Source organism: Aulonocara sp. 'chitande type north' Nkhata Bay, linkage group LG14 (genome assembly GCF_057382095.1).
Source record: "Aulonocara sp. 'chitande type north' Nkhata Bay isolate Kocher_YH1m ecotype deep benthic linkage group LG14, A_spYH_male_GT1.1, whole genome shotgun sequence".
Lineage (NCBI taxonomy): Eukaryota > Metazoa > Chordata > Actinopteri > Cichliformes > Cichlidae > Aulonocara > Aulonocara sp. 'chitande type north' Nkhata Bay.
In genome coordinates, this window is record NC_141357.1 from 28912791 (window position 1) to 28930722 (window position 17932).

General features: G+C 39.7%; 1 protein-coding gene across 3 annotated transcripts in view; it reads right to left on the bottom strand.

Annotated features, from left to right (window-relative positions):
* Positions 1 to 15632, bottom strand: part of pitpnm3 (PITPNM family member 3) — a 108625-nt gene extending 92993 nt beyond the window's left edge. For 2 of the 3 annotated variants that reach the window (XM_086261921.1, XM_086261920.1), the window contains exon 1: positions 15068 to 15631. In XM_086261921.1, coding sequence (XP_086118047.1) covers positions 15068 to 15092 — 25 coding nt within the window. In that variant the 5' untranslated portion in view covers positions 15093 to 15631. Of the gene's footprint in view, positions 1 to 15067 lie in introns of all 3 variants that reach the window. The other variant, XM_086261922.1, reaches the window with a different exon arrangement.
* Between the last annotated feature and the right edge of the window lie 2300 nt (positions 15633 to 17932).

Here is a 17932-nt window from a genome sequence, read left to right on the forward strand (position 1 = left end):
GCACTTCACTGGACAATGTTCAAAGAAAGCCCATGTCTAAATATCTAAAAAGCTTTCCTTCAGAGCAGCAACACAGCAACACGAGGCTGCTCGTGATTCATCCTTCTTTCATCTCTTTCTTTCCTTTATTTACTTGCAACAGCGTTTAAACAGAAGCCTGCCGCCAGCTGAAATGGTGAGCTGACAGTATCTGTTAGCAAAGCACCTCCACTGCAATCACCCTCTATCTGCCACTTGCATACAGCAATGAATCAAGAGCTTTGCTGCACACATGTTGTGGCAGTGTTGCATGTGTGAACAATTTGCCGCAGGAATTTTTATGCATCAAATGTTTTGACTTTCAAAGTAAGCGGAGGATGATTAGCTCAAAATAACAGGTGAATTTCAAGCATTTTGACATACATCATACGCCTCTCACCCCTTTAAAACTGCTCCTACCCTATTTTTCAGCTACAGAAGCCAGCTATAAAAGAAAAAAAAAAACTATCAAGGGCGATGTATGTAATTTTCTCACCACAAAATAGGTGAAAAATAGCACTGTATTCAGCAGTTCAGCAGCCACATATTTAGAAACCAACAATAAAGCAAAAAGAAGAATGAATGCTGGACATGCATCACGTGGGGGTAAATAAATACTGCTCCAGCAATTTCTGCTGAATGCTTAGTACAATCCTAGTTGTTCATGGTGAACAAACACCTCCAAATTGTGTCACAATTTCAGCTTCAGCATGAATTCAAACCAGAATATATGAAATGTTGGTGTGGAGGGGTTTAAATTTTCACAGACACCTGAATGGGACAAAAGTGACACTAAGTAATATAACTAATAAATGCTCTATATATTAATGTTATGCTATTATTAACTGTCCAGTGTTCAATATGTTATTATTTCCATGTTTATAAATAAATAATTTATACAAATATGCAATTATACACTCACAAGCCACTTTATTAGGTATTAGGAGATTTTGGTCCATGTTGAGGTGACAGCATCACACAGTTGCTGCAGATTTGTCAGCTACACATATACAAATCTTCGGTCACCATACCCCAAAGGTACTCAAGTAAGCTGATTGGTAGTTGGGTAAAATGTGTTAGAGAAAATATCCCACACATATTACACCAACACCAGCCTGAACCCTTGGCACAACTGGCCAGATTCTGACCCCACTGTCCAAATGTCACAGCAGACATGAAGATCAGACCTAGCAGTGTTTTTCCCAATCTGCTATTGTATTGTGCTCTTCTGCCAACCTTGATTGTAACAAGTGGCTATTAGAGTTACTGCTGCCTTTCTATCAGCTCAAAGCAGCCTGTGACCTCTAGTATCAATAAGACATTTTAGATGGATAGATAATTCAGCATCTGGTAAGTTTAGTGTATAACATGGTTGTGTCATTGTTGTACAGTTATGATGGGCCAAAAACTCTGCTGCAGGTTTCCAAACACAGCAAAACGAGTGAAGACAAAGAGACTGTAACAAAAAAAAAAGCAAACTCCTTCATCTTCCTTTAAGGATGTTTATCTGTCAATGCAAATGGTGTTTAGCTGCTTTCAGTTAGTTGAGCCAAAGAAAAGCATACGCTGCATGGTTGCTTGAAAAATCTCTTAGAGGAATTTCTGCTTTACAGCAACCAAAAAATATTAAGAATTCAGATTTTTACAACATTACAGGCAAGAGTGAATATTTAAAAATCTGAAGTCAGAGTTCTAATAGAGTATTTTCATTTGTGAAGGTGTTAAAAGCAAATGGGCTTTAACTCTGTTACGAAAAAAGACACACAAAAATGTGTAAAGAGTTCAATCAATAAACAGGACTGGAATGGAAATTAAAAAATTAAATCAATATCCAGCTGTACTTAAGGTGATAAGTTGCTGTATGTGTGACTAGTCTGTACTTATAAATCAAAAGCAACATCAACAGTATAATAAGTGAGCAAAGAACATCTCTCATCCTGCATGACTCATATGTTATAGGACATTCACAGTGGGAGAAAAACCTCTCTCTGACTCAGGCTATTCTATTTAAACAAACCCTACAATTTATTAATCTATATGCTATTTCCCATTGATTTTCAGCCTGTTTGCTATATTTAAGTAAAATTCAGTAGAAATACATTAATTTGAGGTGGGAATTACCAGGCTCGATTTCACAATGTGAAACATTCTTTTTAGTAGACTATTGTGACTGAGCCATTGCTTTGCTCTAAATTAGTAGGTAGCTTTGTCCAGCTAAGTGTGCCCAGTGTTGGATGGTTTTTCGGTTGAGTTGATTTAACTTAAGTTTGCTCAGCTAATATTACTTCAGGATGGTGGTGCATGAGATGAGCCCTCTTGTTCGTAATATTCCCAGAGTATTATAATTTATTTAATAAACTATCTATACCTGGTGTTTCTTGTATCAACACAATATCACAATACAAATATCGCAATGCAATTTTTCCCCCCTAACCGTTATCTGTAGCACTGTAATAAGGGCAAGTCTTCACTACTCAGTAGCTGCAGCTGTTGAAGAGACTGTGAAACTAGAGATTCAGGGAGAGAAACAGGAAACAGTTCTGATGCACCTCCTGAAAGATTTATAATTGAACTCATTTATCTTTCTAGCTTCCCTAATACATAAAATACAAGTCTGCCAAAAACTCTACTAAGATAATATCTCACCTCAGGCTGACGCTTATATAACCTCAATAATTTTGTTAAACTATTTGTAAAAAAAAATCAAGTAATGAATACACATAATAAACACATAGTACATAAAAGCTTCAGCACATAATGAGGTTATAAACAGGACAACATTTGGTGGTATCAAGCCCACAAAGAGTACTAAATCTGTGGTTCATTAGCTGGTAACGTATCCAGAGGTTGTGGTAATTCATCTATATCATCTGCAAGTTGATCATGCACCTGGCTTTAATTGCAGTGAAATAGCCAAGCAGGTGGCTTTGCAGGAAGTCACCATTTCTCAAAATCACACAGCATCTATTCATGTGTGTTTTGTGTTTTTTGGAGGGTTTTGTTTTTTTTACAAAGTGGAACAAAAGGAGTGCTAACAAAAGGAACAAAGTGAATTATAAATTCAGCAGAATGCAGACATTAAACCGCCTTAAAAACTTGCTGATACACAGTGGTGCAAAAAGGTTGCTAAGAGAGCATGCTGTGTTATTTTCAATGTAATGCAGTAACTACTGCAGAGAAAACACCTCTTTATAACGCACTGTTCTTCTCAGATAGTTATGCTCTACAGGTTTTCACATGTTTAACAAGAGTGTGTTCACACTTGCAAGTGTTGTTTAGGTTTTATGTATTATAGGATTCACACTTCTAACATGTAAAAGTTGTAAATACAATGAACAAAGAGGTTATATGAACTAACAAGTACCTCTTATTCTGCAATATCCTACATTGTCCCACATGCAAGATTCAAAGCACTGTTCTTATTCTGGTGACTGAGTAGGCACTTAGTCAAAGGAGCTTGCAAAGAAAAGCGTCTGGACTTCTTTAAGTTGCTTGAAGATGTTTCACCTCTCGTCCGAGAAGCTTCTTCAGTTCTAAGGTCAAATGGTGGAGAGTCCCAGATATAAACCTAGTGGGAGTTTCCCCCCACAGAGGGACAAAAGGACCCCCTGATGATCCTCTAATCGCCTGAGCCAAGGTGTGAAAATGGGTGTGGGTCCCAATCAGCCAGGGTTTCGGGTGAGCTCATTGTGAAACCTGGCCCCACCTTATCATGCGAATTCCTGAGGTCAGATTGCCCAGGATGTGAGTGGGCGTTAAGGCGTCTGGGGAGGGAACTCAAAACTGGATTATAGATGGCAGAGAGTTGGTGTCGTAAACCCCCGCCTCTGTTCAAAGATGGTCGCTCACAGTGGACATAGATGGCTTCTTTCACTCCTCTTTCAAACCATCTGTCCTCTCTGTCCAAAATGTGAACAACTTAAAGAAGTCCAGGTGCTTTTCTTTGCAAGCTCCTTTGACTACGATGACCTGGATGACTGAGAACCTTCACAGACGAGTAGGCACTTAATTACACTGAAAGCTTTATCCATCTTCTCTGGTAGTTATGAAGTGCTTACCCTCACAGAGAAGTTACATATGTGCATTAGTCAAGACTGCACCTGATCTCCTTCTTAATAGCAAGAAATAAAAGAAGGAAAGTGTGTCTCGTGTAGTGGACAGGACCATCACATTGGTCATAAACTAAATTTGCCACAAAAAGTTGTTTACTTCCACTTGAGAGGGACTGCTTCAGGAATTAAGAGAATAAACCTTAAATTTTATGAGAATGAAGTTATTATTACCTTTTGTACACGTGCACAGATAGACGAGGCATCTATTTTAAGTACACTAATGGAAATTTGTAGATCAACATCATTCTTCCATTTTTTGTGTGCAAGAACACAAATAATATACACTCACCAGTGTTGTTCAGTATGAACAAAAGCACGGATCCATCGTGCCTCATATCAAAGTTCATGCTGTTTCTGGTGGTGTGATGATGTGGTACACTTTGCTTAGTATTGCAGTGTAACTAAAAAAGTGTACCTAATGAAGTGGTCAGTGAGTGACAGAAAGCATTAATTTATATTTTATTAACAGTTAACAATTTCAGGGTTTGTCATGACACTGAGCTGTTATTTGTTTCTCGAGTTTGGTGGTATAAAGGTGTGCTATTGTCATTAAAAATGACAAAGTTACTTAGGATTATTATAGATGTGTAAATGTCACATTCTTCAGTTTATGTCACAATTATACATGTATTTGGCATAAAATGAGATACTATTGCATACATTATAATAACTTAAAAATATATGCAAATGGATCCTGTAAGATTTACAACCTGACTGCACAGCAATAACACTTGGCTGATATGCCTGGATTTATTGGCGTCACATTTCGGCTTTTTGGCCCACATGGCTCACAGGCTACATTAAGTGAAACTTAATAGACACACATTAATCTGCAGAGCATTAACACAGGACCAATCTTTTCTACTGGATAGCAGCAGCTTTTGAAGTTTTGAAATTAGAGATTCAGGATAGTAACTCCAGGAGAGAAATAAGAAATAGTTTTGGTGCAGCTCCTGAAAGATTTATAATTGAACTCATTTGTCTTCCTGACTTCCCTATTACATAACATGCCTCAACATCTCTGTCAAATACTTTACTAAGAAGATAACATCTCACCTCCGACTGCACAGCTGACTCCAGCTATGCAGAGAATGACTCTTGTGTAAACTCCTGCGTTAAATTTAACCATGAGCTAAATTGTTTGGCTTCCAATATTCACAAAAAGAAAAGCTTAACATAAAACATGACATTCTCATTTTGTCCTGCGTTATAAAATCCAGTGCACCACTTTCCTGTATCTCTAAAAACACCAAACTCATTTCCTGCCCGGCGAGTTCTTGTCCCGGAGAATCAAACACTGCTCTTCTGAAAGAAGAGCTGCTGACGTCTTCAAATTACGCACAAGGTGTCCTTCAGTTTCTGTGCCTTGACTGTCGTCCAAGACTTATTGGAAGCCTAGAGATAAGAGTTCATTTTTAAAGAGGAGGTTGTGCTGTGGAACTGGAGGAAGTCAGAAGTTTGCAAGCAAGGAGACCATAGTTTGTCCTGTTTGGGAGATTGTCACGATCCTGGGTCTTAGGACCCAGTGTTTTGAGTTCTAGTTCATTTTGATGTTTATAGTATGTTTAGCTCATTAGGCCTCCTATGTTCATTTGCTTATTAGTTCCCCCTTGTGTTTCAACCCATGTTAAGTCTCCCCTGCCCTTCATGTCTCTCTGTGCCCCCTCTGTTCTGTTTATTGTGTGTCTTTGCATGTTTGAGTTTCTTGTTTTCTGTCACCCTGCATTGTGCATTATGTTCTCATGGTTGGTCTTTTGTTACTCCCTCTAGTCTAGTCTCTTGTGTTCAAAGCTGAGTATTTCCCTCTGTGTATTTTGGTTCTTAGACCTCTGCCTTATGGTTTGTCTCTGTTTCTTAGTTGCTGTCTCCACTGTGTCTAGTTCGCGTCTCTGTGTGATACTTCCTGTTTTACTTTGAAGGTCCATGCCTCATGTGAGTGTTTCTAGTTTTGCGTCTCTGTCTCGTCCAGTCCTGATTTCTCCCAGCTGTGCCCTCCTTCTGTGTCTCATTCCCTCGTTATCCCTCTGTGTATTTAAGCCCTGTGTTTCTCTTTGTCAGTGTCGTAGTCTCCATCATAGCTGTGTGATTTTTCCCTGTGGCTCCTTGTGCTTTAGTTTTCCCAGTTTAGTTTATTTTGTATTGTTTTTCATGTCCCACTCCACGCCAGCAATAAAGCTGTGTTTTTTGAGTTTACCTTTTGTCTCTGTGAGTTTGCGTTTGGGTCCTACTTTTGCCTGCACACAGCCGTACTGTGACAGAGATGCTTTTTAGTTTTGCTTTTACTGGTTATGTTTAAGATAAGATTGTGGTTTCATAGCATTAAGCTTGGATACTGAAAAATTAAGCTTACCCAGTAACACATATAGACACTTTATCAGTGTCTATATACGCTGAGTTGAGTATGACAGACCTGCCTTACTGTCACCTAAAATGGCCTATATTTGTATAGCGTCTACACCTCAGACAAGAAAGGAAACTTTGTGTGTAATTTGGAGGGATATTGTGGCATCTCTACTAGTACTCTAGGTGAAATGACAAAAAGAAAGCCTTTGTTTTTCAATTGACTCATGTTTTAAGCTCGGGAAAACTAATCATGTTAAATAATTGTGATCTCAAAACTGACTAAAATTTTCATGGTTATATAGTTTTTGCCAGCTGGGATAGGCTGCAGCTCACCATGCAACCCTGACTTGGACAAGCAGAGGATGGATGGATGGATGGATGGATGGTTTTTTTATCTAACCACAACCTTTATATTCATCTTTCAACAGAACAAAAATCTGCCAGTAAAGCAGTCCACTGTTAAGAAATCATTCTTACTGCCACGTCTTATTGAACTAGACATGTAATAACGATCATTTGTGTAGGCAAGATAAAAGTATTGCAGTTTTGAATGTGAAAATTGCTTCAGTGTGAGCCTGCAGAAGGTTAAAAGTGCCGTGGGTTTTGAAAATAAGGAGCAAGCCCTCAGCATTGAAGATGGCCCCATACCGAGGATCACTCTCCATCAGAGACCTCATCTGCTTTTGATCAGCTGCTACCTAAAGAAATTTCTTCCAGTCAGAGCTTTATCTCTCACTGCCCTCTTAAGCCCAGTTGGCCTGTAAGCTACACTTGTGCCAATCTGCTCATTTTATAATTACCAGAATTTAATACTCAAGGAAGTCTAAACAACTAACAGCCCCTAAAAGAGCAATGGGCTGCAGTGGCAGGCAGGAAGAGCAGAAGAGCTCTCTGGTGGTGCAAACCACTTCTGAGTGATTATTGGACAAGCCACAGCATCAGAGTGTGATATCTGCATTGTCAAAGGGAAAACCAATTTAGCTTTTCTTTTGTGAATGAACAAGAAGGAGGAAACTGCTGATATTACAACACGAAACATGTCCCAGTAAAGATGAAGCTGACTAGATGTAGCACTGAGCAGATTCTTTGTCGGCTCAGTCTTTTTATGTCGTGCCTCAGCAATCGTCTCATGGTAAACAATAAACAACAATATACCCAGCCCTGCAATGCAAATAACTATTAGTCGTAGTTTTTGTAATGCAATTAAGCCTGCATGCAAAGCTTAAATCAATCAGTACAGTCAACGAGAGACACAGATCACCTTCGTGTATGCCATTACCTAAACTTTAGCTGCACAGATCAGCACTTCCAATTGACTGTTAATGGACTGCTACACTATGATTAGATAATGATTATCATTGCTGACCGTGTTCTGCATCCCTGTCTGTCTGTGCAGTGATGGCCACATATTGCTGTACTGTTTGTCTTGCTTAAAGAAGACTTCTTGCTGGTTTACATTGTGAAGTCTACAGTTTATGGTAATATAATCTAATACTGGATTGGTTATAAATAGAGATGTGGCATAAATCAGAATTTTAGTACCTGACAGCAAAGCAGTCACTGCACTACCACTAAGCAATAATAAAATTCTACACAGAATTCAAAGAACACAAACCATTAAATGAAATGACCGAAAGATAAATTATGTTCTGTCTAGGTTGTGTTTAAAATATTTTATAATTTGGCTCACGTGCAGAAGCAGAAACAAGATGTAAAACCAAAAGTAATATAGTTTTTCAACCTTTTAAGTTGATGCGACAAACCTGTTAGCAAAGAAATGCCTGTTTATGGTTACATTATTTTTATGTAAACCCATATTTACTGAGTTTTTGATCACCACCATCTCCTGAGACAATGATGGTAAGCACTTTTCTACTCTACCTGCTCACTCAGCATGTTTTAAACATTTCTCATTCACCCAAACACTTTTTTCTTCATCTAAGTGCTTTCTATCTACATTCTCGCACACGTGCAGACGCACTCCAATGAATGCACAAGGAGGGTCTTTTGGCATGTAGACTGGAGGGGATCGAACCACCAACCTTCCAATTAGTAAATACACTGTTCTACCTCCCACCGGATATTGTTTAGCTCATTAGCTGCTAAATTTTTTTAGCAGCTAAGGTTTTTATAAGCCAACATTTTTGGTATCGGATAGATGCTGTGCAGCAGCTTTATCAGTACGTTTATTTACTGAAGGCTAAACTAAAGTAAACTAAAACTGTGTCACAATTGCGCCTTGAAATCACAAAAATATTCAGTTTGTGACAAAAAAAAACAAAACAAACAAAAAAAAATGGAGAAATCTTTTTGAGATGCAGGAACCAATGAATGTTTTGACTTTGCCAACTGACATTTAGAAAAGAAATCTGAAATCAGAATCAGTCAAGAAAACTGCAATTGCTGCATCTCTACTATCAAGTGCAGCTTTTAAAAGCTGCCAAACAATTCATCAACGTGAATGGCGATTTAACTCAGGCCCGTGTGTTTAAAGCCCTGAGCAATGGAAATTACCAGAAACCCAGAATGGTGTCATCTTCCTCGCAACATTTTGTTCCCTACTGGCAGGACACGGGATAGATGTTAAACTAAGTGCTTCTGCTAATAGCTCAGCATTATAATGCTGAGTAATTGTGCCTTTAAAAAAACCTTTTCTGGAGTCTGTGAATATGATTCAGCAAAGCGAAAAATAGAAAACACAGGTTGTGCCTTCCACACCACATCAAGACTTTTGGCTGTGACAGATGACAAGTGAACTATTGCCGTGCTCCAGTTGAGCTGGTCCCCTGCCACTGCCTCTTCTGTGACCTCAAACAGCAGCAGCAGCCTAGCTGCTCTGTGCGTTGTGAATCGCTGCTCCCGGACACAAGCCCACTGTGCCTCCCCATGACAAACAGCTATTAAATTCAAATTAACACTGTTTTGTATGATCAAATAAAATAACAGAGGTCACAGGCTGAATGCATTAGCGCACGCCTCTGTAGAATTCAGAGAACATTGTGTTGCTGTTTGATAAACAAGCTGTCTGGGGACCGTTTTACCAGTTTGACAACACTATACACAGCTGGTGCTGGCAGTATAATGCAGTATATAAAGTATTCATCGTGTCTTAAAGTGAGTGATAAGAATTGGGTTTGGGGAATCACTGACAGTGCAGAATCAATTTTTTTCAGAAAATGTGCCACCAGTCTATTCTCCGTGAAGAAACATCACAAAACAAATTATTTTAACATAAAAATACTGCCATCCCCCCTATTCCCTTTTGCAGAGAGTGAAAAGTAGGAGCAGAAAGAAAGAAAGAAAGAAAGGGGAGAGACTGTTCACCAGCATCATCCAGTTCTATTTTTAGCTTGACGGTAAATCTCAGCAAAACACCAGGTAGCCTACCCATTTATTTTATTTGGACAGCAACTGAAAGAAAAGGCTTTCTGGCTGATCTAGATTCATCAGCTCTGAGAAATACAAAAACTCAAAGGTGCAATCTTACACTGAGCTTTGGAATAGTGAGTGAAGTCAAACAGAGGACAAACAGTGGAATCTGTAAGCCTGTACTCTGTGGGGAGGGAGGAGGTGACGAAGATGACCGACGGTGATTCGAAAAAAATTCTTAATAGAGGTATGGCACCACAGTACCTGTCTGGCTCCAAGGTTCAGCTTATAGTGGAAGCAGAAACAGGGATGCACAATCAAGTGTAAAACTGAAGTGTGAATTCCCGTGGCAGCTGGTTGAATTACTGGTCTCATTAAAAGATAATAAACTATCAAATGTAATGTTGAGCTGCTTGAAGAAATAAACATTACACATTTGTATTTCAGGGTAGCACTATTATGATCATATAAAAACCACAAAGGGTTAGGGCTGCTCAATTAATCGAATTTTAATCTCGATTACGATCTGGGCTTTCAACGATCATTAAAAATGACTGAGCTGATTATTAGCACCTCCCTCGTGCTTTACTCTCGCGCTGCTCCGTGGGGCAAATCGAGCGCACCTCTCTGCATTTCGAACACGCGTCACAACAATTAAGAGGACCCGGGGGAAGCTCGGAAAGCTAAGCAGAAGTTATTTGGAGAGGAGAGTGACTGCCGTTGGTTGAAAAGAGAGGTAAAAAAAAAAAAACTTCAGTGGTGTGGAAACATTATGGGTTCGCGGAGTCAGACGTGGATCAAGTAGACACAGTTTGTACGTAGCTGCACCACAGAACAACACTGCAAAGTTCACTAAACATAGATGTTTACATTTTTCATTTATTTCTTATATTGCAAACATTTGCACTGTTATCAGTATTTGCACACTATTTTATATTATTTTTTAAAGTCATTGTTCAATACATTGTTATTGTTAAATAAATATCGTCAAATAATCGAGATCTCAATTTCAGTGAAAATAATCGTGATTATCATTTTTGCCATAATCGAGCAGCCCTACAAAGGGTCATACAAAACCTTGTGCTAAAATTATGACTTTGTTTTTTTTAACATTTAAATTGTCATTAAGTTACAAAGACATCAAAAGTTTATGATATTTCTTGTTTGTTTGTTTTGGGGTTTTTTGCCACAAGGTAGCAGTAATGCAACTACAAGCTACAAACAAGAAAAACATAAGAAGCATGTTAAGATGCTACCAGTAAAATTGGATTAGATACTCATTTGCAACAGTATTGATACTAACAGTGCAGTCTTTGCTTCCTCCAGTTGACACACAGCTTCACACCACCCCTGAATCTGAATCACAGGCAGGCATTGATTCAGCCCCTCCCCTCAGCTAGCAGCTGAACACATGAACCAGCTAGCAGCTAAACACATGCACACCATCAAGACAAATTTAGCAAAGCAATGTTAAAGACCATCACCCCAGTCTTTATGAATAATTTTGTTAGATCAGTAAAGCTCCTGTTTGAACAACATTTAAGTATTAAACAGTTCTACATGTTAACTTGCATGGCACACACTTTGTTAATGTTAACCAACAGTCGCACTAGCTATCCTTCTGCTAGCATGGCTACACAATGAAAAATCCATTAATATTTCTTACACTCTGAGTCACACCTGCTTTATTTTAAGGACCAAAGCTTTACTCCACACAGCTCTTATAATTCCTAAATCCTTATTACTCTGCTCTAATTATCTTTCAGTGTTTGGATGATTAAAACTGAGGCTCTCATCTGTTTTGCTAGACAGTCAGTGAATCTGGGCACGAGGCCATATTTCTGCAAAAGCCGAAAAGGGGAGTACAAACCGAAAGCTTAGATCACACACACTTGCTGTTACACTTTAATGATGGAATACAGAGCATATCCATATTATCTTTGCCTTACATTTCATAGACCCTACACTCGATTATAATGAAGATTTTTCTCCCAAGTGTGTCAAGAGATGATTTTAAATGAGAAGTTCATCCCCTGCAGGGCTCCTATAATTGAAAATGACAAAGTTAAGATCAGCATACATACGTGAAAGATATGAAATTAAAACATCTGCATTGTCCATGTTGCTGGGGCTTTGAAGAGTAATGTTTTGATAGGACCTGTTCTACTTCACAAGTTATACTGGGAACTGAGGTCAAGTGATATTTAATAAAAACAGATACACAGCATGCTTGATATATGGCTGTACTAACAATAACCCCACATAAACTGCGCATCGCCATTAATCTGCCACCAGCCTGCCAGAGCATCGCAGGGTTTGCATGATTTTATAAAGAAGGCTGAAGTAATATAACGCAGCACAGTGTAGTTTCCATTAGCTAGTGAGTTTTACAGCGAGACTCAAAGAAATATAATTAAGATTAACTGGAGAAGACATCCAACTACAGCTGGTGAGAAAAAAAATGGCTTTCCGTGCATCCAGAGAAGCTAATTTGTCTTCTGAGACTGTTTACTAAAAATAAGACTACTCTCTTGATTTCTGTGAAAAACAAACTCCTTCCCATAGAGGCTGCACCTCACTCTCAGGGGCAGGCTGTGCTGCAGCCTTGATGGTTTGATCCCCAGCCCTTCCGTGTGTTGAAGTATCCTTGGGCGAGATAGTGAACCCAAATTTGTTTCCAGTGGCAGGTGAACACCTTGCATGGCAGCTCTTCTGCCACTGGTGAGTGAATGAGAAACACACAAATTGTAATCCACGTACCTTTTGCCTGGGTTTCAGAATAAACTGGATTTTTATTTTGTTGGTTCAGTTTCAGATTTCTGTCAGGATATTACTGGCTCATGCTTCATGCTAAATATACTGTGCTGTCAGTCTTTGTTCAGATCATCATTACTCTCTAGGTTCAGGCTTTTCTGTAACATTGAACTCACATCAGAATTGTGTGGCTAAGGTTTTTAAGGGTCACAAATATAAAAGCTATATTTTTATTTCAAGTGACATCATTTAGGGCAGATTATCAGATTTTTAAAGGACCAATGACTCTTCAGTCACAAACATTTCTTTACCTATACGCAGAAGTTTGTGTCTTGTAAATCGTCATACAAGTTACAAGACTTCACTTCATACACACTTGCATGCCACTTCATTTCGCGTGCCAGTTCACCAGCTTGTTAAGGCAAATATTCAATCTGCCAATCACACAGCCACAAGCCCCAACATTTAGGCATGTAGACTTGTCCAGGATGACTTGCTGAAGTTCAAAAACAAACATCAGAACAAGGAAGAAAGATGATTTAAATGACTTTGAACGTGGCATGGTTGTTATTCCCAGACAGACTGGTCTGAGTATTTTAGAAACTGATAATGTGCTGGGATTTTTTCACACTATCGTTGCTAGATTTTATAGAGTATATAGCGTGGGGTCTGAAATTATCCAGTGAAGCTGCAGTTCTCTGGGTTAAAATACCTCAATGATGGCAGAGGTCAGAGGACAAAGGCCAGTCTGCTTTCATCTGATAAAAAGGTAAGAGTAACTCAAACAGCCACTCGTTAGAACAAAGGTATGCAGAAGAGCATCTCTCTGAACCAGATGGGCAGCAGACACAGCAGCAGAATACCACACTATAGACAATAGAAGACTGGAAAAACTTTGCCTGGTTTAATATCTGCTGTGATATTCAGATTATAGGGTCAGAATTTGGCAAGCAATATGACAGTATGGATCCATCCTGCCTTGTATCAATAGTTCAGGATGGTGTTGATAGTGATGTAATGTGTGTGTGTTCATTAGTAATGAAGTGGCAGTTGATTGTTTGTGGAGCATTCTGGAAAAACCAAAATATTTCTACTGTTTTCTAATGGTAAACACATAAAAAGTGTCTTTGCACACTTCCTGAAAACAAGACAGAATAAGTTAAATAAAGTAAGGAAAGTACTGAAGTGGGAATTTTGTGCACAATTTTAAAATGGTTTGGTCATTTTTGTCTGAATCAGCTTGCTGACAATAGGGATCTGCTTTGTGTTATTTCAGAGATGTTCGCCATTGGATGTCACTGCACCCTGTGACTTTTATGGTGTTTTACTTTGAATCAGAGGAATCGCTACTTTAAAGACCAAGCCACGCCAAATATTATCCCCTCTGTGTTGTGACACTTTCTGCCACCACCTGTAGTAATAATGATTTGATATTTCATTGATCCCTGCGGGGAAATTTTCCGTCCACTCTCAGTTGATGTAAAAGGTCAGAGCGCAGAGGCCACTGTGAGCCTGAAGCTGCCGGAGATTTGGTGACACGCTCACAGGCTTTTCAGCAGAGCAGATGCATGAAAGAAGAAAAGTATCACTACTCACAACATCACAACCCGGACTGATGGTATCATGCGTCCAGGTTGTGAACCCACTTATTAATGTTTGACACTATATCACTGGAGTCTGGCTTATTTGCACAGCAAAACCAAATAAATAAATAAATAAATCCTGGTCTTTCACTACAGCTATAAAACTGCAGCAGGTGCATAGAAAGAGAATAATAGCAGCTCCTTTTAAGCACTTCATTTCTAACAGATTAGCAGAAAGAGCGCAAACGCATACAGGTGGCAAGTGTGAGCAGCAAACCCATCTTTCCAGTGAACAATAAACCTTTTATGCCACAGAAATGTCAGGACTTCAAAGGCTTTTGCTGATACTGTCCTGTCAACACTCTTTCACATTCCACATATCCAATTTAACAATCAAATGAGCTGCATGAGCTATTTTTAGCAATGCTGAACTCCTTTGCATTATTTCCTTTCTTTTGCATTTTGTCCTTGATGTTTATATTGTGATTTACGGTTTCTTTATAGACAGAGTAACGAATGCAAAATGTGATACATGTTGTGACCATTCACCTTTAGTAACACGGGTCTGTCTGTAGGTCACTCGCACCTCACCTGTCCAGATTTGACCCTGCAGCGGCGTCACAGAATCTGACGCAGACCTGCTGTGACACCTTTACGGACACACGGAGACAGGCAAGTCAGACAAAACCGTCTGACTGATATAAAGACGGACTTGGCTGGACAGTCCACCGGACCGCTTCTCACACAGAGGTCTGTATTGACCGTAGCGCATTCCTACGGATCGCCTTCATCCACGCAGCACACGGCTGTGCGCGCCAACATCCAGCAGCAGCACGAGACGCAGGTTTCAACCTGTTAGCACAGACCAGGCATGTAGTGTCTCCTTACCTTTTACTCTCGTCTCCTTTGACATAGTGTCCTCTCCCTTGTGTTTCTGTCAGTCTGCGGCCACTCAGCAATGCTGTCACGTTATTCTCCGTTTATACACCGTTTCGTCGGATAGTTAATTGAACATCGGCTCTTCCTCTGTCCCCTCTCTCCTGGCTGCTGCACCTTGACGCTTGCCAGGCTGAATCAGGGTGAAGTGGGGCACGGGGAGGTCTACAGCTGCCTCATCGGTCTCCTCTCAGCGATGAGATGAGAAAATTAAACAAAAACAGGAGAAATCTGCAGCTGTGTTCTCATTCACCTGAGTCAAGACCCTCGGAGCATCGACCCGCCCCTCCGCAGACATACTTTGGCTATGTGGTGTATCTGTGCAGACTTGGCTCACATGTCATGCCCACCCAGCTCCCGTTCCTTTCTCCTCTCCGCCGCTAACAGCAGCCAGAGTTGTGCCAAAGCTCCGGTCTGCAGCTTGACTGCCTCCAGCGGTGCGCGCACGTCCGCGGCTGCTGAAGGGCGTCCGTCTTCCTCTTCCTGTGTCCGTTTTCTGTCTGTGCAAAACACTCAAGGAGGACCCTAAATGGAGACCTATAAAGCAGCTGGTCCATTGCTTTTCTCATGCCTGGAGCCGTAATGAAAAAGCAGTTTACCAGCTATATTGTCACTGGGACGACACATTTAATTAGCCAAGGCAGTTTAAATCAGTTTTATTTAATCTATCATGCCAGAAGCCTTTGCAGAAATTACACATACTCTGTAAGAAAGGTTGCTGCATTTGTGTGCTGGGGTCCCAAAAGTCCGGTTTAAAAAAGAACAAGGCACAGCTTTAATGAAAGAGTAGAAAAAATACACAGAATATTAAATGTAAAGTAGATTAAAGTCTTTCTGCAGTGTCATACAATCTGGTTTTGCTGTATAGAGTTTGGCTGTAAGCAAAAATAAATAAATTAAAATAGAAATTTTGATATAGAAAACATGTGGCATAAAGAAGAAGAGCATGGGGGCGCAGTGAAACAGGATGGAGGGGAAGAGCGAGCACCCCTTTAAACCATCCATCACAAAGCAGCAGATGCCAGATTGGTCGGTCAGCTTGGGCAGTCACTCGGGCAGAGAAGCAAATCTTTTGGGCTTTGAGAAGTGCTTCAAAATACAACCAACCATCAAAACAAAGCACATGGGTGAAGCACATGAACCACGTTTCTCTCAGCAGCTTTAAATCCTTTAAATCCAGTTGTGAGATCTGGCTTAATCTCACAGATGCTTCACCTAATGGATTCCTCTAATTCATTTCTACGCTTATTTCAACCTCCAGTCCTGCGATACTTGACCCGAATAGCTGCAGAATAGCTTCCCTCACGTTTCTTTATGGTGCACATTAAGCAGCAGTGTGTCAAGTGGTCACAGTAACACCTGCTGTTTTCAACACTGGCATCCACATATGTGACCACACATGAGCTTACACAGTCCCTTAAGGATGGTCTGGTTGTGGCATTAATCGGCAGTCACGTCCACACAAATTAATATTGATGGGGGAAATGGTGATGGCCGAACCATCACCCTAGAATAAGACAGCCAGACATTCTACATTACCAGACTCTACTAGGAATACACACAGCCAATTTGTATTTATCATGGAAGCCAATACCAATACACTTCTGGTGTAGAACAGTGAGTTGCAATCCCTACTAAGGAAAACTAATAGGGAAAAGCCTTAAGGCCAGGAAGACAGGAAGACAGATAGCTCTGATTACACCAAATGGCAGCACTGCCTGAATCCAAGAGGAAAAGAAAGGCTAATTGAATTATGTGAATTTCTTTTGTAAGAAGACTTCTCTTCATGCCATTGGAGACACAACTCAAAGCAGCACTTTGCTTCTCAACAGTGGCTTTTGATGTTATTTGATGTCAGTATTCAGTAAGAAATATTTTACTGAACCATACAATTATATATAAAAAAAAAAAAACAGATCTCTGTGGCAATTCAGAGCCAGTCTAGGCACTGAAAATTCATTGTAAACATGACTAAAGTCTTACAAAGTAAAGTCAGAAAGAAACTCAATCACACTAAATGTTTTTGTTGGTATAAACACTGCAGGGGTTTTGAAAAATGGATGAAAGAACTGTTTCAGCAGCATTAAGCTTTCTGGGAGCCATTAAAAGACTCACAAACTACAGTGCAGGCAGTCAGCAAACTGAATTTAGCACCCAAGGTGCAGATTTGTTGTTCTTTTCTGTCTTTAAAAAATAATCCAGCAACCTTATGGAAGGAAAGACACCGTGCTGTATGTCACAGCACTCTCACGCAAGGTGAAGTTGTCAGCTGGCTGTTTTTATCCTAATGTGCTGTTTGATGATGTGGCTTGCTGTTTCACACACATGCAGATATACTTACTATTCTACTGTTTAACCCTACAATTCACTGTTGCTGTGACCCTTTTGTCCTCTTTATCATATTAGCAGCTTTAGAGAAGTACTGTGATCCAATAGGAATGAATTGGAGGTTTAGAAGAGAACTGAACTGTTGTTTAACCAGCAAGTCTCTTGTCATTAAAATCTATATTTTAAAGGAGACATGGCCTACAGGGCACACCACTATAAAGTTATGAAAATAATAAATTAAGACATAATTAAAACATACAAAGAAAAAAAGAAAATGACTTAAAATAGGAAAGGAACAAAATACATTTCAAGCTTAGGAATAGTATTTTTACTCCTTGGTTGTTTTTTTGTTTTAAATAAGAGACTTATATTCTTCCATGCAATGTTGATGGACAGCTTGACTGATGAGGATGCAGGAGTGTCCATGGTTCACAGATGACAATGTGATCTGTAGGGAGTCAGTGAAAGAAATCCTGGAGAAGTGGAGGT